The following is a 25026-nucleotide window of genomic DNA, read 5'->3' as shown; positions in this document are numbered from 1 at the left end:
CACAATTTGGTAATCTGCATGAAAAGCTTTCCAAACGTGGTCTGTCATTCCCTCTCATTTCTAGAAACTTATCCTAAAGAAATAATCCAGTGCTTAGAGATGTACATAGGGAACCACTGATAAGCTGAAACTGCATGAAGCTCCAACGATATGGAAATGGTTAAGAGTATCTCTTATAAAATGGAATATTATGTAAGCTTTCAACATCATGATGTAGGAATATGGTCGGGATAGAATGCCAAGTTAAAAAAAGGCAGGACACAGAACTATATATTTCATCTCAATTTTTTTTAAATGCTATATACCTCATCTCAGTTTTTAAAAAATGTAAAACGTAGGCAAAAGGCTGAAAGGAAAGAACATCAAAATGCTAAGGTGGTGTTAAAAGAGCAGGTGCTCAGTACCTGGCAGCCGATGCAAGCCAGGTGCTTTCCTATGTATCGCTGTGTCCTCCTCGAGGGGACATTTCTTGGAGGAGGGGACAGACTGAGGGGGCCAGGGGGCAGTTCTGACTGGCCAGGGTCACAGCCTGGGAACCTCAGACTAGGAGTTCAGCCCAGCCCCTCCCATCTCAGAGAGGCGGGCATGCACCGGACCCTGACTTTGATCCACTGCTTTTCTGGATTTTTTTTAATGCTCTAAACTAAGCTCATATTATCTTTATCATCAGATAACAATGCAAGGAATAAATAAAAGAGAGAAATCAGAAATGCCAGCTACAATGGCTTACTGACCCTGGCTCTGTGCCTCTGAGATGACCAGAATCCGTCTTTCTGTACCAGCTTCTCCTGGACCAGCTGACATGACAGACGCAGCCTCTGCAAGCTGGCCTGAGTACCTGCATCGTCTCTGATGAGCCACAAGCACCTGCCACCAGGAGGGTTTGGTGAGAACGCCTGTCCTCTCCCAGAAGCCCTCTGGGTCCCACTCAAGCCAGGCGCACAGGCATCTGGAGAGACGGCCTCGCCCCTGGGTCTTCCCACTTCTCTGGTCTCTCCAACACGCCGGGCCCCTCCTACTTTCAAAACTTCACAGGGAACTCATTTCCATCAAGACTTCCCTGGGGTGTCCCCTCTGACATTATGGAGACCTTTGGATGTCACCGCTGCGGATGTCTGGCACAGGAAGCCAATAATCAGTTCAGAAGGTCACAGTGTGAGCTATTAAAATGTGTCAACTGTTGTCTGTGATCACCTGATATCTTTTGATCCTGCCCTATATTAATGACGACAAAAATGACACCTGGGGGGACTTCCCTGGTGGACCAGTGGAAGGGTCGGTTTAATTCCTAGTTGGGGAACTACAATCTCGCATGATGAGTGGTGCAGTTAAGTAAACAGTTAAATAAAAATTAAAAAATGACACTTGGAGTCTGTGCAACTAACTGAACACAACCCCAGTCACCTCTGTATAACACTTGGGCAGCAGCACACCCAGCGTGGGGGAGGTGGGGAGGGGGCGAGAAACCGAGACCTATCCATCGGATGTTGTTCAGTCGCTCTTTGCATGTCTGACTCTGTGACCCCATGGACTGCAGCTCGCCAGGCTTCCCTGTCCTTCACCATCTTTTGGAGCTTGTTCAAACTCACATCTATTGAGTCTGTGATGCCATCCAACCATCTGATCCTCTGTTGTCCCCTTCTCCTCCTGCCTTCAATCCTTCCCAGCCTCAGGGTCTTTTCTAATGAGTCGGCTCTTCGCATCAGGTGGCCAAAGTACTGGAGTTTCAGCTTCAGCTCCTTCCAATGAATATTCAGAGTTGATTTCCTTTAGGACTGACGGGTTTGATCTCCTTGCAGTCCAAGGGACTGGATGACGTACAATAAAAATTAGTAGAACATTGTAGATTATCTCTTCAGGAAAAGGTATCCTGACATAATTTTTCATACAAATTTTGGGACGCACGGATCCTTTAGGCCTATCCATAGAACTAACACACCAGGTAAAAAAGACCTAGCCTAGATCAGCATAAATTCCCTACCCCCAAAATATGACCATGTTAATCATATTTAATTATGTGTGATCATACCTGATTACGTACAAACCACATATGATTCATGTTAATACTTGGGACATTAAGTCACAGATCTCAGCCTTCCTTCAGACGCACTATCCTATGATTAACATGTTGATCACAGTTGCTGGGATTCCACAAATTAGCCATCTAAATTCCAGTCACTGTTTTTAACCAGCAGAGAAGAGACAACTAGGAGCTCAGAGCCTCGCCCCTGGAAGACACCTCAAGGTCTTCGCGTCCATGACTCCAGCTCCCCCTTAAACTGCCGTAGAGACACCGGGCCACCCACTAGTCTTCTCTCTGCCGGAGCCCTTTCGATGACCAGCTCACCCCGGGGCTGACCTCCCCAGCTAACTTCTCTCTCAGACCTGAGTCAAAACCTGCTGTCTTGAAACTACCCCAGAAAGAGGAGCAGGGAATCCTCTCACTTCCTCATTCCGAGAAAGCCTTCAGATGCACCTTCTGCTCCCTGCATATGGGCCCCTGCAAGTGAAGACGTCCCAGGTCCTTCTCACGTCCCCCCCATCACCACCATGGGGTTTTGGCTCTCATGTGGGTCTCCTCTTAGAGAGCTGCTCTAACAACTCAACAGTGGGGCCACTACCTACACACTTCCCAAAGGTCACTTGTGCTCACCTCTGGCACGCCGATCACATGCGGGCTCACAGTGAACGTGTGACCAACCATACCACCAGGAGGTTTTTCATCAGAGCTGCTCCAGCTCAGCCGGATGAGGTCTAGGACGCCCCCATGGAATGACTGCCCCTGTAATGCCCCTGTTTCCCCCCTGGCACCCCATCACCCCTGTGCCCCAGGCGGTGTCTCCAGGTTGCCATGGTTACAGGAGAGCCTGGAAAGCAGACCTGCTTTTGAATCTAGCTCCTGTAACTGCCAGCTGGATGGCCCTGGGTCAGTCACTCCCCTATGGCTCAGGGACCTTATCCACAATGGAGTTACTGACGGTACCTAACTCACAGTGTGAGGATTCACTGTATTTATTCAGAAGAGGGTTTGGCCTATAAACGACACTTTATATGAGTGTCAGACTATTATTGTTTCCATTCTTAAATTTATAAAAGTACTTCAACAGATGTACTTTCTTCGCTTTATCATCAGGTGTTACAATCTTTTTTTAATCACAAATAATGGTATACACATATTTTGTAGCCTCAGTTTTACTGTCTGAAAGTTTCACCATAAGCATTTTTCTTCAAATTGCTATAGAACCATTATTCCATCAAGGAGCTATACTCTGACTTAGTTATAGGAGGCTTTCAGTTTTTCACTTTGATAATGCAAGTAGCACCTTTGTGCCTTTCCCCAAAAATGATTTTATTTTTCTTGATGTAGTTGTTGTTCAGTCACGAAGTTGTGTCTGACTCTTTGTGACTCCATGCAGCACACCAGGCTTCCCTGTCCTTCACTATCTCCTGGAGTTTGCTCAAATTCATGTTCACTGACTCACTGATGCTATCTAACCATCTCATCCTCTGCCACCCTTCTCTCCTTTTGTCTTCAATCTTTCCCAGTATCAGGGTCTTTTCCAATGACTCAGTGCTTCCCTTTCTTCTGGATATGCATGGCCAAATTTCTTTCTAAAAACTCCATGCTCCAGTTCTCAATGCTGCACAAAGTAACAGAATACCAGTTTCACCTCATTCTTGACATACACTGAGGATTATCATTTATTTTCTCATGTAACAGGTAGAAAATCATGCCAGATATAGTACCTGCTTAATGCACATTACATTTCACTTCCTAAATAAGTACATATATTTTTGAATTGTTCTATCCTAATTATGATATGGTAATAGAAATAATTCTCTGTGTTAACAGCCACATTCTTTTTAGCATTGCAAATAACAGGGAGAAACAAAGTTGAACTCTCATTTTCTTTTGTAGGTAGTAGATGATAAGGGTCTGAAGAAAAATTAGCATTTCTTTCTTTGTATTTTTCATTTCAAGGATGTGCCAATTTCTCTTGGATGTTCAGACTAAGGGTAAAGAAGGAATATCTCACTCTTGGTAAAAATAGCTCCATCAAGCTTTTAAGCTAGAGTAATTCTAGAGAAGTGAAAATGAAAATCTTTTGCTGCTTCCTTTTTGATAAAGATGAATTTTCCACCCACAGATATGTCAAACAGCTGAAAAATGGTGGCATCAACTTCCCAGGGGGGAAAAAGCACCTAAGAGCTGAGAAAGAGATTGTGAAAGTCTAGACCACGAAACGATTAGAATAAATATGAACTGCTTTTTTCTTTTTAAGAAGTCAGATAGCAGTCTATTGTAGGTGGGAAAAATAACTGTGGAAACAGTTTCTCAACAAATCATCATAGTAACTGCTTTTGTAAACCTGTACACAAGATAATCTAGAAAATACATCTAGCTATGTTGTTATCCTTTTGGAAACTGGGAGTAAATACATTTGTTATTGTGCAAGAAAATTATTGTTTTGCACATATGGGGACATGGTCCAATGTTTAAAGTGGGGGTGGGGCATATTCTCAAGACCAGCAGCTTCAGCATCACCTGGGAACTCATTCAGGTGGAAAATACTCAGGCCCCATCCTGGACCTACTGAGCCAGAAGCTTCTGAAGGCAGAGACCAGCAGCCTGGGCTTTTTAACAAGACCTGCAAGGGCACCTTCATATGTCAGAACCACTGCCCTGAAACAGGGGCAGAGAGAAATATTAAAAGCTTTTGCAGGCCAAGAGGCAATCCTGAGGTTACTGGGTAGACATGCACTCAGTGCTAAAAACTATTCTTTGCTCACAGGCTGTAAATAACACAGCTGGTTGCTCCAAGACATCTCAACTGCCTCCCCTTCTACATACACAAATCTACATAAATCTTGTTTACGGCTAAAACCGCAAGCTTAAACTCTACTTAATGCTCTGCAGTGACCTAAATGGGAAGGAAATCCAAAAAAGAGGGGATATATGTATACATATGACCCAGGTCTCCCACGTGGTGGGCAGATTCTTTACCACCTGAGCCACCTGGGTAGCCCTTATTAATTAAACCCACATTCATTTCAAGGAAGCAATCTGTCGATCTAAATTGCCCACTCTGCTGTACAGCAGAAACTGATACGGGATATAAAGCAACTATACTCCAATTTTAAAAAAGGATTTTAGAAAAGCAGGATTATAAGTTTATCTCTACTGCACTAAGAGGACAGTGTAAGAACCTATAGGAAAACCATAACAATATACAAATGAGTATTACCAGCACGTACTGCGTATCTGCCAGCCTCCATGCTGGCCACTGCAAGGAACACACAAGAAGTACATTTGCACCTGCCTCACTGTTTGTGTCCAGAACCACGTCTCTCACTTTTCCGTGTTACCTCGGCTCGCTGTCACTAACAGGCCTATGAAATATTAACATTCTCATTTTACAAGTGCGGCAACTGAGGCTCAGAATAGTAAACGACACTCCCGGTGACTTTCTGAGAGGCACCACCCACTTGGCCTTCAGGATTCTGATACCTATTAAACCACACTGCCTCTCAGAATGGGTCACGAACCTAAGGGCTTGTCATCTAATCGGAGGGCAAAGATCAAGAGACATAAAACTCTTAGGGAACAATAAACAGCAAGATTTAAAGAGTGAACAGAGGCTGCATATTAGAGTCTCTTTCAGTTTTGACCTCAAAACTCACAATTCAGAGAAGTGTGGTCAGCAGAACACTGTCTCCTCCCCCACAAAGACATCCACCTCCTAATCCTTGGAGAGGGGGGCGGTAGGGTGTGCTGCCATCTGAGGTTGCAGATGGAGTTGTTAATCAGCTCAGCTGAGCAGGGAGGCTTATCCGGGATCATCCTGGTGGGCTCCCCCAGCGTAATCATGGGACGAGGGAAGAGGCAGTGTTGCCGGGGACTGAGCCATGAGCCGCTCCCCCACCCCCAAAGCCAGAACCCCCAGTTTGATGATACTCGGGGGCCAGTCCTTTGGGAAGTGATTAGGTTTAGATGTGGTCAGGGGGACAGGGCCTCAAGATGGGATTAGTGTCCTTATACTAATAAAAAGAGACACCAGAGAGCCCACCAGCTCTAGCACACCTACACTCTCCATCTCTCCACCACATGCGGAGATGACCATGTGCAAGCCAGGAAGGGAACCTTCACGAGAACATGAGCACATTGGCACCCTGACCTTGGCCTTCCAGGCTCCAGAATTGTGAGACAAATGTCTGAGGTTTAAGCCCCCCAGCTGGTGGCACTGTTATGGCAGCCCTGGGCAGATGGAGACAGTGATGGAGCGTGAGAAAGCCTGCACCAGCCGTGGCTGGCTCTGAAGATGGAAGGAGGCCACGAGCGGAGGATCGCAGGGGTCTCTAAAAGCCGGAAAGGGTAGGGAAACCTCCCTGCCTTCGGGAAAAAAGCCAGCTCACACCGTGATTTCAGCCTGGTGAGATCAGCTTGGACTCCTGATCTCCAGAACTGAAAGATAAATCATTGTCATTTTAAGGCACCCTGTGGTAATTACAGCGGCCGTGGGATACTAATACAAAAGAGTGAAAGGAGGCCAGTACCGTGTCAGGTCCCAGCTGGATGCGAAAGGCTGGGCAGGCCTGGGACAGGAGAGCGTGTGGACAGACCAGGAGCAGGGCCACTCAGGACACAGTGTGCTAGGACGCAGACATGGAGATGACACGCTCCTGCAGCAGGAGGCACCGGCCAGTCTGGGAGAGCCCTCAGGTTGGATGGGGCCAACCCACCACCAACCATGAAACTTGGCAGAGAAGTTCCTCTGGCACATAAACTAAGGAACATGAGATAGGAAAAAGTATACGGCAGTGTGAGGCATAAATACTAAATTATCTTCACTGTTCTTCTGATAGTACATAAAATGAGCATTCTTCCTATCTGCCTAAGGAAATCAACTCTGAAAATTCATTGGAAGGATAGATGTTGAAGTTCCTATATTTTGGCCACCTGATGCAAAGAGTTGACTTGCTAGAAAAGATCCTGATGCTGGGAAAGATTGAGGGCAGGAGGAGAAGGGGATGACAGAGGATGAGATGGTTGGATGACATCGTCGACTCAATGGACATGAATTTGAGCAGACTCTGGGAGACTGAAGGACAGGGAAGCCTGGCGTGCTGCAGTTCATGGGGTCACAAAGAGTTGGACAGGGCTTAGTGACTGAACAACAACAAGAATGATCAAACCACTACGGTGACTCCTCCTGGAACTGTCTTCAGAGCCAGAAGGACGGTAGTTACAACGCTCCTAACCAATTCGTCGCTAGCAGCTCAAACCCTTACTAAATCTGCCTGGCTTACTTCTGACATCTAGTTCTAAAATGGTTTAATCTATCCTTAAATCCCCCCACTAAATATAATCAAGAAAATGTGCTAGAGAAGAGATCCGAAATGCTGTGAACTATGTCAGCAGCTCACATGAGAAGGTACAGGGTTTCCTCGGGTGACTGAAGGAGACGACACTTGCACTGAAATAAAGATTCCAGGATCAGTACTCTGGCTTTAAAAAGAAAAAAATTGAGACTCACAACCTTATAATAACTCAAACTTGGCATGATGAAAGATGGGTAAAAGGCGACAAAAATAGAGGCCCCCCTCCCCGCAAGGTCGGGCTGACGGTCAGCCTGCTCTGCGCAGTGCTTCAGAAAGAACAGGCTGGAGCCCAGAATGCCATGTCAAAATTCCAGGCAAACGGCTCAACCTCCTGAAGCCTCAGTTTCCCCTCCGACCAAGTGGCAAAATGGCATTTCAAGCAGCTGGAAGAGCGTGTGCTGAGGAAAGAGGACACAAAGTGTGGCACGTGGGGGCACACGGAGAGCTGCATGTGCACAAAGAAGGGCGCGGAGAGGCAGGAGGAACTCTGCACAGGTATCCAGGGCCCAGGGGATGCCAGGAGCTGGGATCGCGTCTGGACTCCTGCCGTGTTGACTAGGCTGAGGCTCGAGGTAGGGGCAGGTCCAGGGAGGTGGCAGCAGTTTCATAGGCAAATGAATTTGGAAAAGGTTAAGACCAGTTCTCCCTCACAATCCACTCTAGCATGTTACCCTTTTGGGCTAGTTTCACAGGAAGAGAAACCTGTCACCCGTGCTTCGGTCCAATTTCCCTAAAATTTTTGGAGCCCACAGAAGCGTGTCCTTCCTCATTTCTCTCAAGCTTTGGAACTTCACAAACATCAATGTGGACACACAAGAGACACTGCAGAGTTGTGAGCACAGAAGCGACATCACCAAGTCGTGTTTTAGAAAATGACTCTGGGGGGCAGGTAGAGAAATGAGGTTTAAGGCATGTGTTCCGCAGTACAGGTCAGAAAGGTGCATCAGCCGCCAGTGGAGTTCAATTCATACAGGCAGCGTCCGGACGCCAAACTGCACACACCTCCCCCTCCTAATGCTTGTCTGCTGAAAAGCTGCCCTGCCGGGCCCCGGGCCAGCATCAGGAGCCATGGGAAATCCTTTCTCAAGGCAGGCAGCGGCCACACAGACAATGTGTGCATGTGACTTCATGTTACTTTTGATCAGAACAAGTTCTCAACACAGGACTTCAAGTGCACTTTTGAACCTAATCAGACTATGAAATATCCCTTTTACACAAGCTTTAAATGATTAACTCAAACGTTTATTAGTGAACACAATTTTTAAAAAATCTCTTAAGATACTTTTTGCAATCTGCTGTTTGTCAAAGAAACTGACATCCATCTCTTAGTGGTTTCTTGATGTCTGGAAGACAGCCTGCCAGGGTCAACAGTGGCAGCCTTGCAGCAGAGGGGCCACTGATCACAGCCCTGCTGGCAGGAGGCTGAGCTCCAGAAGCATCCAGAGAACACCTGCAACCTTTGCCCTCAGCGTCCTCTTTGTAAAACGAGGACCATGTGTTGCAAAGATGAGTATGAAGGTATAGAACACCCAAGGTACACAGAAACATTCAAAAACATAAGACGATCATTATTCTCTTTGTCTACCCCCAACTTTAACCAGGAAAAATGCTTTTTTCGGGGTTGACCACCTTTTTAGATATTGAAAAACCCTTGTTTCAGCAAATGTCAGGGCTCTAGTAAGTGGAGGAAGCTTTATACACTTGTTTTTGACGTTTACTTTTAAAGAGAAAGAAAATTAATAAAAATTTCCCAACATGTTTACTTCCAGTTAGGTGTTAGTCACTGAAAACGCCACTTCCTTCTTCCATAAAATCAGGGGTTGTCAGGTAATCAGTTAATATCCACGTATTGGCAAGCTAAGCATGGTGGTGGTTTTGTTTTTCTTTTGTTGCTTGTTTTTAAAAAGCTGTAGAGGATAAACAACAAGGTCCCACTGGATAGCACAGGGAAAAACTACACTCAGTATCCTGTGGTAAACCATAATGGAAAAAAAAACATGGAAAAGTATGTGTATATACGTATACCTGAGTCACTTTGCTGCATAGAATTTAACACAACATTGTTAATCAACTGTACTTCAATAAAATAAATTTAAAGAGAGCTGTAGAGGACCATGAGGATCTAGACGGGGGTTTCTCAGGTTTGCATTACTGACATTTGGGACCAGATAATTCTTTGCTGGGGGCTGTCCTGTATCACAAGACCTTCTGCAGCATCCCTGGCCTCTAATGCTAGGTACCAAGAGTGAGTGTGCATGCACGAAACGCATACACACACACATTCTTCAGTTGTCAATGTGTGTGTGTTGTGTTGATGGTGGCAAACCACTCCGGCTGAGAACCACTGACCGGCATCCGAACCTAAATGCACTATTTCAGAGACAAGGAAGCCAGGGCTAAAAGATGCTGAGTGCTTGCTCCAGGGCACAGCAGCCCCATGCCACAAACTCCGGGCCCAAAAAGCTTTCCAATTTAGTGGGGGGATCAGCTCAGTGGGGAACCTAACTCCCAGCTCTTCTTGGCTTTCCTAAACTTATTTCACATTCATTGGGCACCTGTCGTAAACAATTAACACCTGTCTAATCATCTTAACATCAATATAATTACAACATATAAAGTATGCAAAATAAAGGGAGGAGAAATATCTATAAAGTCAAAACTCTGCAACATTCATTTTTAGCCTATTTTCCTCAACAAATATTTTTCCCTATGGATAAGCTTTCCTCCCCATCTTGGTAAATTTTTAATTTTCTCTTTATCCTTGATGTCATGACAGGAGGACAAGTCTTGAGATATGCACACATAGCCACCCATATATATATATGTACATGTGAATATTAGTATACACACATTTATATAAAACTTGTTTCCCTGAGAATTTAGTGGACTCTCTAAATCTGAGATCTGAAATCTTTCTTTAGTTCCAGGGACTTTTTTTTCAGCTATCAATTAAAAAAAATCCCCCTCTTTCTACTCTCTTTTCCCTCTTCTGGAGCTCCTTTTAGGTGGATGCTAATGTTGACTCCTTTGAATCTATTTTCGTTGGCTCTTAATTTTTACTTCACAGTGTCCATCTGTTCAGCTCCTGGTGTTCACATAACATGGGGTCCCACTAATTCTGTCTTCCTATGTGTGTAGCTTGCCATTTATCAAATTTTAGTTTTCATTTCAACAAGTTGTTTTAAAAAAAAAACAAAACTTCCAAGCCTTTTACCAGTTCTTTTTCACTAGAACTTGCCCATTTCAACAATTTAATAACCTCCCTAGCCCCTTGAAGAATCCAAATCATTCATTCTTACTGAAAAGTCTTGCTTTGATTGCCTTATTAAATCTGTTTCGTCAAGTATGAGTTTTTCAGCTTCTCTTCAACTGTTAGGCTATTCTTGATACTATCTGAGTAAGTTAGATTTTCATTTTGATGAAGTCTATCCATTCTTTTTCTTTGTTTATAGCTTTCTTTGCCCTACCCAAGAAACTTTTGCCTACCCCAGGGTGCAAAGATATCCTCCTGTGTTCTTCAGGAAGTTTTTAGGTTTAGCTTTTATATTTAAATCTGTGATCCATTTCAAATTAATATTTTGTGTAAGGGATGGGAGAGGGTCATGGCTCCCTTGTTCCCATGTAGATATTCGACTGTTTCGGCGGCATTTGTTAAATTTTAGAATCAGCTTGTCAGTTCCCCTGCTGACGTTTTGATTAGGATTGTGTTGAATAGGAACATCAATTTGGGAAGCAATGACATCTTAACAATATTGTCTTCCAACCCCCACACACACCATATACCTCTTTCTGTCAGCAGCGTTTTGGAGTTTTCAATGTCAGTTTCTTATGTATCTTTTGTTAAATCTGTTCCTAAATATACTTGGCTATTCTCAACTGCAGTATCATCTTTGCAGCTGAAACCTACTCTTCTTCACTGTCTTGGTCTGCACCGCCCTCACTGGAGGAGAGATAGAGCAGCTAACAGAGTTGTGCTCACACGACGGGGACTCTTTTTTAATGTCTTTATGGCATTCTGTACATGTCCATCCCAAACTCCCTGTCTCTTCCCCCATCTGCCCGCTATGGAAACCATAAGTTTGTTCTCTGAGTCTGTGAGTCTGTTATACAGGTGACTCTTGAATAAGGCGGGGATTAATCAGGGTATAATTTATAGCCAGCCCTCTATACCCATGGTTCCTCCATATCCTCAGATTCAACCAACCATGGACCTTATTCGAATCTGCTACTGAAAAATATCCACGTGTAGGTGGACCTGCACAGTTCAAACCAGCATTGTGCAAGGGTCACCTGCATTTGAGCTCAGGGACGGGGATGTCACGTGGGGCCCACGAGGGTCACCTGCATTTGAACAGGGGGACGGGGGTGTCACGTGGGACCCACGAGGGTCACCTGCATTTGAACTGGGGGATGGGGGTGTCACGTGGGACCTGCGCTTCCAGAAGGCCTCACAGCCCTCCTCCTGACACCACACCACCAGCAGCACACCCTGCCCTCTGCTCCAGTCACCGGCTTCCCTGAAGGGAGGGACCACGACGGTGACGGGCACAACGTGGTGCTCCCGGGGGCGTAGCCCGGGCCCCTCCCCTCCCAGGCCACCGCCTGTAGGCACCCCCGGGGCACCTGCCACCCTCAGCAGCGGGGTTTGTCTCCCACCAGCCAGCCCTTCTCTCTGCCCACCATCAGCCCTGCTCCCACCTCCTCAGGATTCCTCACAACTGCTGGTCCCCCAAGGCTGCCATCTTCCTTCTGAGTGTAACTTCACAGTCGCTTAATGACTTAAAAGACATTTTCTATCATTTGTAAAGTCCTGTGCATGTAGCAAACCTGCCACATACGTGCAGCCCGTCATTTTTAGGTCAAAAGTTCCATTTTTTTTTTTTTAATTTTTAACATATAATGAAGTCTAGATTAAATATTATTACAATCAAATTAGCTGATTATACTTTTTTATTTATTTTCTTTCCAGACAAGACAGGTAAGAGAGAAAATGGAAAGGGCATCTGGAGTAATTAACACACAGCAGAAGCCAAACTACAGAGGCAGAAATGAGTCCATCCCTTAACCAGTCTGACAAAGCTGTTCACACAGGGCGATCACGGGAAACTCAACTGCGCTTCAGAGGACAGGAAACACACACGCTCCTAAGAATGACACATCCCAGCTCACCTCTCTCTCTAATTTGTACACCCAGAAAAAGAAGTCTGGTTGATTAGTCACTCACGGTAATTAACATTATGATATCCAGACTGAGAATACAAAATTGTCCACATAGAAGACTAGGAAAGAACGCATACTCACCCAGCCCGGAGATATTTATTGCTTTCACGGATTTCTTCATTTTGTAGAGAACCATCCGGTCCACGTCCAAGGCCTAAAATACAGAGAATGTACTCATTAACACGGGCCTGATCTTAGATCACAGCTACAGAGAAGAGCCACATGAGAGCCACGGGGAGGCTGGTCTGGGGCCACCTCCCTGGGACCAGGGCTCAGTGTGGTAGGGAAGCAGGTGGTCCCTAAAAGCCACCGTCTTTCCACGCCCTCATCCACCTGAAGGCTCTGAGTTGTCTCTGATCGCTGTGCCCGCTGGATACTGGCCTCCCACAGTGTAGTGAGTCAACTTGGACCAACTCTGCTTCCACCAACCCTCAGTTTATCCCTGTGAACCAGCCAGGCCCGGGGACGTGCCAGCCTGCCAGGGCCTGGACCACCCACCACATCATAGGTGTGTTCAGCTGTTACGATGCCTGGCACGTAGTAAGGGCTCAAACAAAATTTGTTCAATGGCGAATCATACCTGGAGTTTTAATCACAAAAGACACAGGGGTAAAATGTCCCTTTATCCCAACGAAGAGCAAGGGGTGTCACTTTTTGTTGTGATGGGAGAGAAAAAGCATTTGTAAACCGGGACAGGGACACCAAACACATGGCTTTTAAGACGACTAAATGCACACCTGCAGGGAAGTAGCTAGCCTAATGCCTGGTATACAGTAGATAATCAATAACAGTACGTTACTCATTTTGAGTTTGATCAAAAAAGTACAGTGACGGATTATCTTACACAGAGCACACCTCTCCCCGGAGAGACAGATTCTGGACATCCGGCTTTCCTGAATCTCCTCTTGAAGCCATTTTCAACGTGAGCTCAGTTGCTCAGCTGTGTCTGACTACTGTGACCCCATGGACTTGAGCCCACCAGGCTCCTCAGTCCATAGGATTCTTCAGGCAAGAGTGGGTAGCCATTCCCTTCTTTAGGGGATCTTCCTGATCCAGGGACTGAGCCCACATCTCCTGCTTGGCAGGTGGATTCTTTACCACTGAGCCACCAGGGAAGCCCTTTTCAATACCTGCTTCGTAAGTCCTAGTTCTAACGCAGCAATGACTATTTTTTGCTGGATGCTAAAAACAGATGTGACTGCTGCTGACAATTTTACACAGAAAAATGATCACAAGGCACCAGATATTTGACAGAGTGGTTCAATACAAAGAAAGGATGCAATAAAAAAGCAATGTTTTCCAATATTTTGTAGAAAAGAGTAGGTAGGGACTAACATAAGACAGTAAGCATAATTATAGAGAATTAGCTTTTATTTTCCTAGGAGGTCATCTCTAATCCATTCCTGACTTCCCCTTGAGATATAAAAAGAGATTTGGAAACAGCAAATAACCCATGAAAATCACTACTGAACTATCTTTCTCACAAAATCTCATCAATTTTTACTGCCCATGCATGCACCAACTCCCAGAGTCCCCAGGGCCAGCAAGAAGACAGGGTTTGCTCAGGGCTATGTCAGAAACACTACTTCCTGAAGCTTGGACAATGATGTGTCAGAGAACACGGCACCCACATACAAAGACACAAGTCAACACAGGCATTAAAAGCTCCAGAAAGGCCCAATCCCCACATAAGGGGCTACTACTGAAAAATACATTTGTTCTACTCAACATCTCGCCTAGGGTCTCGAGAATTTGGTCCTGTCCAGACTTTGGAATCACTAGAAAAGAATCTGTTGTGCCTGCATGCTCAGTTGCATCCAGCTCTTTGCAATCCCAGGAACTGTAGCCTGCCAGGCTCCTGTGTCCATGGGATTCTCCAGGTAAGAATACTGGAGTGGGTTGCCATGCCGTCCTCCAGGGGATCTTCCCCTCCAGGGAGGGATCTCGTGTCTCCTGCCTTGGCAGGTGGATTCTTTACCACTGCGCTGTGTAGCAAAGTGTGTGGAAGAGTCTGACTTGCATTCAAATAATAAAACCTGCTCATCTTTCTAAAGCTTCCCACAGACAGCAGAAGACATCAACAGCAACCTGGTCAGACTATATGGAAACACTGTAAGTCAGCCAGTATTCATATTAAGCCCCTCCTGTGTGGTAGGAGGTGTGAAGGTTGAAAACATTCTGTACAGAAGAGAGAAACTCACAAGAGTCGGAGGGACCATTCCCTGCCCAGGAGGTCCTAGGACAACCTCTCAGCTCTTTGGCAAAGCTTGATGAACCTGCACCCTGATCTTCTGTTACAATGAATTAATGAAGCTCCCATTAATCTGCTACCTTCTCTTGACTTCCAAGTACTGTATACCTCCTTCCCCCACCACCCAGAACACTCCCCCTTCCTCCTCGTGACCCTCAGCTCCTACACTGAATTTGGTTTGATTGGTTTAGAGGTACCTCTTCCTCCTCAAAGTCTTTTTGGATGGGTCATCTGGGTGCTCCTCACAGCTTCTCCTACCAAGTTCTATGCTTAAGAACTGACTCATTGGAAAAGACCCTGATGCTGGGAAAGACTGAAGGTGGGAAGAGAAGGGGACGACAGAGGATGAGATGGATGGCATCACCAACTCAATGAACATGAGTTTGAGCAAGGTCTGGGAGTTGGTGATGGACAGGGAGACCTGGCATGCTGCAGTCTGTAGGGTCACAAAGAGTCAGACGTGACTAAGCGACCGAACTGAAGATTTACTGAGCACCTAACACGAGCTGAATATGAGTTACATTATATAGATACGATGGTGCGCAAAACAGGACCTGCGCAAAACAGGACCTGCCCCTGCCTTCATGGAGTTTATAATCTATCAACTCATTGCCTGAAATAAACACAAATTAACTGTAACCACAGCCAGGGGTCCAGGACTGAGCTTGACCTGCTTTTCTACTTGTCCAGCTCTGCCTCGAGATGGATGCCACCTCGTAGGGTACCTACCCGGCCCAAGTGTCTGCTGAGCATGGAAATGTGGCTCATGGCACACCTTAAAGTGATGCTGTTTTGGACATACTAGGTTAAGTAAAATAAAAATAAAACTAATTTTACTGTTTCTTTTTACCTTCCTAATGTTCTCTTCTAAGGACAGACAAGGGGCAGCCACTGAAGTCTTCTTGGCAGAGGGCAGAAGGAAGGAGAAGGTCATGTGGACCCAGTGAGAACATAGATCTGGGCCAGTAGGAAAGTGGATTCAGGGAAAGCCCACCCAAAGGTGGGGGACCGGCTGGGCCCCACAGTGGGAAGGTCGAGGCAGGGCAGCAGACATGCTGGAAAGGTCTGGGAGTGGCCGCCAAGATCTACTCTCAACCAGGCTTCAACTCTCCAGCTCCTGGTCCTCCAAGAGAGTAATTTGTCCACGGGGCTTCGGCTGGATCACGCTGAGAAAAACGGGAACTTCAGTGTGGAAGGCAGACGGCAGAGGAAACACGCTTTATCACAAGGTTAAACTCTGACACTCTCCTCCCAGGTTATACTGCGGGACACACCCCTCCCTGGTCATTCAAAGGCTTGTAAAAATATGCCGCCCCATGGAATCCCCGCCTTGTCATTAAAGGGCCATGCTGTTTCCTGAACTCAGGAAAGAGCAGATAAGCAGTAACGGCTGCTTTTCCAGTCTGTTAAGAAGAGCCTGGACGTAAAGGTAAGGTGGGCGGTAGAGATAATTTTTAATTAAAATTACAAGAGGGAAATGCAATCACCGCCCCACTCAAAAACACACCCCTCATTATGGTGCATATTTACAGATAATTAAGGTTGAACTTGGTCAGAAGTTCAAGTGATGAAGACTTGAGTGCTGGAAAAAGCTTCTGTCACTTATACATAAAAACAGCACAGGAATCTTAGAACAAAAATAATAAAAATTTGAGAGTTTCAAGGAACGAAAAGCTTCTACCAACTGGGCTGAGATTTCTAACCAGATCACACCCTCACCCACACCCTGCCCTTTCTAAAATCTACCCGAGTTCAGGAAAAGAGGAAAAAAAGCTGTAATTACAACCAGAATTTGCATGTAAAAACTATAAACAAGCAAAAATCTAATAGACAATACGGCCCTAAGCAGGCACCATGCGACAGCCTATGTCTGGCCAAAGCTCATTAATTCTGAGGAGCCGGACCACAGCTGACCTTTAGTTTATAAAGCAAATTTCACAGAGTAAATTTATCACATAAACAAGGCTGTGGGGATGTGTCTCAGATATTTCAGAGGAAAATAAACAACTGTCCACAACCACTTTTAAGGCCTCTCTTTTGATCCCCTAAACTGTTGTATTAATAGCCACAGTTCTTATTTATTCACGGAAGCAGCTCTCCTCTGAGTCCACAGCTGGTCCAGGGCTGTGTGCAGCGTGGGAAAGGACATCTTCCCGGGAGGACGCACACACTTCTTTTCAGACCCGTGCTGTCCAGGACGGCAGCCACTAGCCACAGACGAATATTTAGAGTAAAATTACAGAGTCAGCTCCTCAGCCTCGCTCCCTTTCCTCTGGAGCTCCGGTCGTGGAACAGAGACCATTTCCAAGCAGGTGGCCCTTGATGCTTCTCCTCTTCTCTGCCGGTCCCTCTGTGGGCCAATCTCCAGGGTGGCCCCATAAAACACTGGGAGCACTTAGGGGCCCACGCCCTCTTCCCTCGGTGAGCTTGGCACCCACATCACCACGTGACACACCTGTCTCCCCTGTTCCCAGGGCCCCACGGGACCTCCATTCTGGCACAAAGGCATCCTGATCCTGATGCTGGACTGTGGGACCACACCTCCAGTCGTCTGAAGCGAGCCTCACGCATCCGGGGCCGACAGGCATGTCCGCTCCTCAGTCTGTTTACAGGCGGCCTTGAGCCAAGGATCTGTCCAATCTATATGATGATGGGGTGATGGGGGATAGTCACTCTAAACCCCCATTGAAAGAAAGGTTCGTACATCAGCTATACTTCAATTAAATAAATGAATAAGAAAAAAAAGAAAGCGAGAGAGAGAGACACGTCATTCCTCCCAGAAGGAATTCCACTCTTCTCGTTAGTAGACCTGCATTACCAAAAAACCATAAAGAAGGCTGAGCACTGAAGAACTGATGCTTTCGAACTGCGGTGCTGGAGAAGACCCTTAAGCGCCCCTTGGACAGCAAGGAGATCAAACCAGTCAATCCTAAAGGAAATCAACACTGAATGTTCATGGGAAGGGCTGATGTTGAAGCTGAAGCTCCAATACCTTGGCCACCTGATTCAAAGAACTAACTCACTGGAAAAAGCCCCTGATGCTGGGAAAGACTGAAGGCAAAAAGAGAAGAGGATGGCAGAGAATGAAATGATTAGATAGCATCACCGACTCAATGGACATGAATTTGAGTAAACTCCAGGAGATAGTGAAGAACAGGGGGGCCTGGAATGCTGCAGGTCATGGGGTCACAAAGAGTCGGACACGACTTAGAGACTGAACAGCTACAACAAAACCAAAAGAACTATACTTCGTCATCATGATTATATTTTTTCATTAATAAAAAATTTTGTGGAAATTTATTTTATCTCTTATTATCTAAGCATGTACAGTTTCCTCAGTTCTGCCTCTGGGGCTGAAAAGCCTGAAATATTTACTATCTGGCCCTTTGCAGATAAACTCTGCTGACCCCTGACCTGTGGATCCACAGAAACGTTTCTCCAGCACCGTCAGGCGCCCTGCTACTCCTGCCCTGACCTGAAGGGCTCGGCACAGGGCCAGCTTGGTCCCCAGCTCCCTAAGGCCACGGCTGGAGCCAGCAAGGGTGGCAAGGGCCTGGCCTACTGTTGCAACCCAGAGATGCTGCCCTGGAGGACAGCGGACCACAGGCCTCCCCATTCGGGCCACAATCCAAGCCTGACCCATCTCCTGTCCCCTCAGTCCTTTCAAGAAGGACCAACTGGAGAGGAAATGACAGATCGGAAGGACAGAAGACCAAATAGCAAAACAAAACAATGTGCAGACCTGTGCCCTAAGGACAGCTTTGAGATGGCGGCTTTGCCTCATCGCACGTTTGGCCTGACTTCTGAAGTCACGGAGAACATTAATGACAGTGTCAAATATTTCCAGAAGCCTTTTGGGAAGCACAGAAATGCACTGTGGCCTGCAGGCTTGGTTTAAAGCGAGAGCAATAATGGATTGCCCTCCTCCTGGGAATAAAGCAGAGGCCAGGAGAATAGCAGGTGTCATGAAGAATAAAGATCAAATAAATAGCCAAGTTGGATCACAGCTGTGTGCAACGTGTGCATGAGGACAAACCAGAAGGTCAAACTTTGGTGTTGCCTAATAAAATCAAAGTTACTCATAGTATGTGAACATCTGTGTTGGAAGATACATACAAAGATGCTCGTGGCACGCTTCCAAGGAGCTGAAAACTGGACAAAACCAAATGCCTGTCAATGGGAAAATGGATGGACTGTCATATATGCATATAACAGAATGCTACACAAAAATGGAAACGAACAAATTTTGCCCACCCAGAACACCAATGAAACTTCACAAAAATATTAAAGAAGTAATGTGCAAAAATAAATGTGCAATATAACACCATAAAATTTTTTAGACAGACAAAATTAGGCTGTATTCAGGGATTTAGATTATGTGTTTAAGGGTGTAGATGTTACTGAGAAAAAGTGGTCAAGAGCCACAAATGCCCAACTGGGGGGTAACCACACACACGACAGTACCCTCCTAGGATCCAAGTCTAGACTTGTTAGGATGACTGATGCCAATTGGGTCACACAACTGAAGCATGAAGTGGAAAAGAACACAGACCATGTACAAAGACCCGGCATAACAAAGGAGAGCCCTGAGGCATGTAATGCTGAAGGACCGAATATCCGCAGGCTCCCCAAGGACCCTCTCCCTGGAAAGCCAGCCCCCAACATGGGCCTTATCAGAATCACTAAGGCAGAGAAATGGAAATAGATGATATGAACCCAGCTTTATAAAAGTGCTCCCCATCCTGATTTTTACTGGGGGGCAGGTTCTGGGAGATCTGAGGAGCTAAAAGGGAAAGGCGAATTTTGGAAAGAGAGCTACACCCCACCAGAAGCAAAGAAAGTCACCCCCAGTCTCCCAGGCCCTGGTGCCCTGTTCCCGGACAGATGAGGGGCAGGGGGAGGGCCTGGCCCGGGTCCCCCAACACCTCCCACAGTGCTCTGCTCACAAACAGAAGGGACCTTATCCCAGAGGATGCCAGCACACCCCTTCAGGAAGCGGGGTGGGGTGAACAGGCGTGGACCTGGCACCGCAGGCCTGGCCATGCAGAAAAAGCAGCAGGGGAGGCTGGGAGTGAGGTCAGCCTGGGGGCACAGGAGTAAGCCACACAAACACCATGCTGGTAACCCAAACGGGGCAGGGGGGACTGGAGATGTCGTTTTGTTTCCGGGCCCCGTGTGCAGACAAGGAGCACAAAGTAAGATTCTGTTCTGTAAGCTAAGGAGCAGGCTTCCAGAACTGCGCCCCCAGCCCTGTGTGCTGACAGTTAGGTGCCCAGGTTCCAGAGTGGCCAGGGGAGCTTAGCAAGCTTCTGCACGCACCTTTCCTAACACTGGGAAATCATCGCTCTTGCACCCCGCTCCCTGGGCTTCGTTTAAAGCCCCTTCCTCTAAGCTCATCCAGGTGCAGGGGTACACCTGTGCAGACCAAACCTGGGCACACCTGCCCAGACCAAGGGCGTAACAAGTCTGGGGTTCTAGAATCTTCCAAGAGCCGAGGAGGGGTAGGCAGGGCCTGAGACAGGTGGTGGGCATGCCTAGTTCCACCAACGACTCCAGGCTTTTCCATGGAAGCTCAGAGAAAGGACCGCTGGCCGTGTGTTGATCTTCCACTTCCACTTCCACTTCCACTTCCACTTCTCGGTTTCTGCTTCCCATCCCAAAGGCCTGGCGCCCTGCCCTCTGGTGAGGCGGGAAGGAGGGAGGAGGGAAATCCAGAAGGAGGAAGGAAGGAACCAGGCAGCTTACTGAGGCCCCAGAGCCACCTGCCACACACAGAACCACCCTCGCAGCAGCGCAACAGCGGGAGTTTTCCGGGGGCAAAAGGAGGTGAATATGCCAGTCAGTACACATGCTCCCTGGACCCCTGTTGCACACCCCAGCCCCGTGGGCGGGTCACGTGGCTGGTCACTGCTGAGACAGACCCGGGGCTGCACAGGACCTGATGGCTGCTCTGGGGGGCCTGGCCCCGGCTCTCCTGCAGTCACACCCTTTCCACTTAGGGAGAGAACAACGGGGGCCAACGGGGCCACCTACTGGGAACCCATGCCCACCCCCCCAGATGGCATGGCGGACATCTAGCCCCCCAGGACCCTACACTCACAGCCTGGGTCTGGGTGGGCTTGTTCCCCAGGTTACTCCACCCCAGAACCTAGGGGTGGTCATCTGTAAGGAGCATTCCCTGGGCAGACATTTGTGTAAGGGGTGAAGCTGAGGTGCCCGGGGCGTGAGAGCATCAAGCCTGCCCAGAGCCCTGATGCTCCAAGTGGGGCTCCTGGCACCAGGAAGCCTACAGATGGGTCGACACCAGGGGCTCCCCGCTCCCTGCTCTGTTTAATCTCAGGAGCGTGCAGAACTCTTCAGGGGTGCGAGAGCTGAAACAAGGGTGTGGGGGGGAATTCACTATCGGCATCCCCAGCCTGGAACACGGCAGGGCCGCTTTATAGACGAGGCATCAGATGAGTTCATCCAAAGAATAGGAACCTCTGCTAAACACACACACAGTGGAAGACGGCTTCCACCACATCAGAAAGCAAACTGAACCCAGCCAGGAGCAATGCGGGGACCAGAGAGGAAGATTGCAGGGGGGACAGAGGGCCTCACCCCTTCTGCCTCCCTCTGAACCACTCTGCCCCCAGACGGTACCCTCTCACCCAGGAAGCAGGGGGAAGCTGGGAAGTGGAGACAGTGGCTTGGACAGAAACGCAGGACCGGCCAGGTCAGGGAGGAGGGAAAGGTGAGGTATAAGAGGAGCCAGAAGCTTGGCAGGAAGAGGCGGCCACAGAGCCAGCCGAGCTGGCGGGATGCGGCTGGACCCTGGGGGCAGGGACAGGCAGCCAAAGGCAAGAGCAGCTCTCGGTGGGCTGAGGCAGCTGCCAGGGGTCTCAGAGGCTGCTTATTTTCAGCATCTGGGGATGTGAGTGTTTCTCCCCAAGGAAGGGCTTCAGACCACTGGTTTTACTTTCTTTGTTCTCTATCCAAAGCAAACTAAACCCCAGCTGACAGAGTCAGGGGGAGAGCAGGGGACGGGTTCCCACAGCCCAGGGGAGAGGCCCCCTCCCGCCTGCAGGACCCCGGGTCAGTCCTCATTCTCCTCTCCACCCCCAACTCACCCCACAACCTGCCCCGCTCAGGACACATGCCCACTGCAGCTGCCATCCCAGATGATATAAAAGTAGATATCCTACATTTCTCGGACCAGAATGCTACCTGCTTTTAAAGCTAACATGTGAAGTATTTACTGTCCCTCAAAAAAGCAATGACACAAAATGTGTATTGTTTCTCAAGAAACCTGCGGAAGCTGCTAGTAGGCGTTCTGCTAGTAGAAGCTGAGCAGCCCAGTTTATGTTTATTACAGGAACAGGAATGATGGACTGTGCAAAACCAAGGGTGGGCACAATGGCCGGGAAAAGGCATGGGCAGGCTCTGTCACCTACTCGTACTGTGGCCCGAGACAAGTCACTTCCCCTCTGAGGTCCCAGACAAAAGAGTCCATGAAATTACTGTCTTTAAGGCAGTTTGCATTTCAGCTATCCATATTTCCAAGGAGGGACTATAAGTGCATTCAAATGCACCTGAAGTGAAGTGAAGTGAAGTGAAGTGAAGTGAAGTCACTCAGTCATGACTGCAGCCTACCTGGTTCCTCTGTCCATGGGATTCTCCAGGCAAGAATACTGGAGTGGTTTGCCATTTCCTTCTCCAGGGGATCTTCCCGACCCAGGGATCAAACCAGAGTCTCCTGCACTGCAGGCAGACACTTTACCCTCTGAGCCACCAGGGAAGCCAAATGCACCTGACATAATGGATTAATTTTCCAGGGTAACTGAGAATCCTGCCCAAGGATCTCAACAGAATAGATTGATCATTAATACTGTGAATAATCAATCCTATTCCAAACGTACAAACAAATCCTTGGTAAGAGCAAAACTTAATTTTTAACTAAAAATGTCACAGTTCCCTGGCTTGGACTCCTCAAAAGAGGGAGAAACGTCATGTGTATGTCAGTATGACTCACCAGAAGGTCAAGGTACCAACATGGAGATGTCGGCCAGCAGTCACCTTAGGGGTGAAGGTATTAATAAATCTCACACCTGCATGAGCCCTCAGTTCTTCAAGTACCTTCCAAAGGCCTTTAAGGTCACCTCCTCTAGGGTCACTGGTTCCTCAATTACCTGAACTCCACTGCAGTTCCAACACTATGGCCTCAGGCATCCGCCTGCCCCCCTGCCCACAGGCAGCAGCAGCTCCGGTCAGCATCTGAGCAGGGAGTGTTACCGGCTGTCTGACACCGAGGACCGCTCTCCTTCCAGTCCTTCCCCGAGGGCCATGTTCTACAGGCCACACGCAAACGTCTCCCTGTCGGTACATGCCAAGCACACAGTCTGGCTCATTACAAAACAGTGATGAGAGAAACTCAGTGAACTAGACAGGTTAATTAATGGAAAAAAAAAATTAAGCAAAGGAGAAAATGAGAGATGCTGGCCCGCACTTCCTGTTCTTCAAGTCCCTCGGTTCAGCCCAGGCCCATCCGCCGCCCTGTCAGGTCAGCCTCCCTTCCTGCCGGTTCCCTCGCTGGACAGGCCATGGCTAATCTCTCAGCTACAGCTTACTGCTTTCCAACCGTGTCTGGTAGCTATTTGCGGACTCGGCTTAGACAAAAACACACCACACTGTATTCCTCCTTGGGGAACCAGGCAATGTCCCCACATCCTTTTAGACCAGCTGTGGGATGGGGGAACACTTCACACATTCTAAAGCGTGTTAAATGATTAAGACTGAGACCATGACCGCTGCACAGGGCCCCGGGTCTGACATCCCGAGTTATGCGTGGCACTGGGAGTTGCCAGGACTCCAGGGTTCTAGAAACAAGGATACAGTGAGACTGCCTGGCATTTCCTGCCACTTCCCCTGACCAACCATAGAGTCTGTGGTCAAACGCCAGCGGCTGAATCATGAGGAACAATCACCACGTGTGCAGCATACCCTGCAGATTACAGAATGCCAGTCAACAAACCGTAAATGCCCACTTGTGTCTGGCAGCAAGCTAAATGCTAGAAGTGATGAAGATGGATGGAGGTTCAGCCCCAAGGAGAGAGACCACGTGTACCATTTCAGCTTCATAACAACCCTGGAGATAGTTAATGTAGGTGTTACTTCCCTCATTTTACAGACACTGAAAGTTTGAAGGTGGGAGGAGAAGCGGACGACAGAGGATGAGAAGGTTGGATGGCATCACCGACTCAATGGACATGAGTTTGAGCAAACTCCGGAAGATGGTGAAGGACAGGGAAGCCTGGCGTGCTGCAGTCCATGGGGTCACAAAGAGTTGGACACGCTGAGGGAATGACCAACAACAGACAGTGAAACTGAGGCTCAGGAGATGAAGTACATTTCCTCTGTAAGGAAGCAGCACAGATGGGAGGAGCTGTACCTGGGGTGTGACCCCAGCTCCTGCCTTCCCTCCCCCACGGCACCCAGCCTGACGGGTCCACACTCCCTTCATAGACCCCACATAGAACCAGCCCAAATGAGAAGCCAGGCAGAGGGGTTTCCAGGGCGCCTCCTCTGTGACCACGGCCCTCAGGGAGGTCCTGGCCTCCTCTGACAGAGCAGACCACCGGCGGGACTCAGCACGCCCGAGACGTCCACTCTCTGGGCCCCATGGCACCACTGGCGCTGCCCCACCCCGCAAAGGCCCAATGGGCAGGCACATCACACCTGTCATTTCCTCCCAGGGGTTCTCCCCGTGACCTCAGCAAGGCGCTTCCGGGGCACACTGCTGGCAAGCCCCCAGGGAGTTCACGTGGCGGACACAGCCAACGACATCCCCGCAAACTCCTCCCCATCTGAGCACAAGGCAAGCTTGAATGTGTGGTTCAAGTGTATAACTACGAAACCCTATAGACGCCACAACTATCACAGACATGAAAATTGCTACATGCAGAAAGCTCTGCCACCCACGTTGGAGACCCGGGGGCAGATGGAGGAGACAGAGAGAGGGTTAAGGGGCAGGGTGAAGCCACAGACCCGCTGTGCAGGCCAAGTTCATGCCAGGTTCACTCCACATTTAAGGTGCTCCTAGAGCAGGATGTTGAGCCCGGAACCTCACAGCAGAAGAACAAGGCATCAGGTCCCCACTGGCCGTAAAGAGGGAAGAAACCTGGGTCACCCAGGACACC

General features: G+C 48.1%; 1 protein-coding gene across 3 annotated transcripts in view; it reads right to left on the bottom strand.

The window, feature by feature from the left end:
- Positions 1–25026, bottom strand: part of ASAP2 (ArfGAP with SH3 domain, ankyrin repeat and PH domain 2) — a 154126-nt gene that overhangs the window by 94397 nt on the left and 34703 nt on the right. For all 3 annotated transcript variants that reach the window (XM_065928560.1, XM_065928561.1, XM_065928562.1), the window contains exon 2: positions 12682–12754. In XM_065928560.1, coding sequence (XP_065784632.1) covers positions 12682–12754 — 73 coding nt within the window. The remainder of the gene's footprint in view (positions 1–12681; positions 12755–25026) is intronic.

Source organism: Muntiacus reevesi, chromosome 3, assembly GCF_963930625.1.
Source record: "Muntiacus reevesi chromosome 3, mMunRee1.1, whole genome shotgun sequence".
In the NCBI taxonomy this organism is placed as follows: domain Eukaryota; kingdom Metazoa; phylum Chordata; class Mammalia; order Artiodactyla; family Cervidae; genus Muntiacus; species Muntiacus reevesi.
This window is presented reverse-complemented; position numbering and strand designations above follow the sequence as displayed.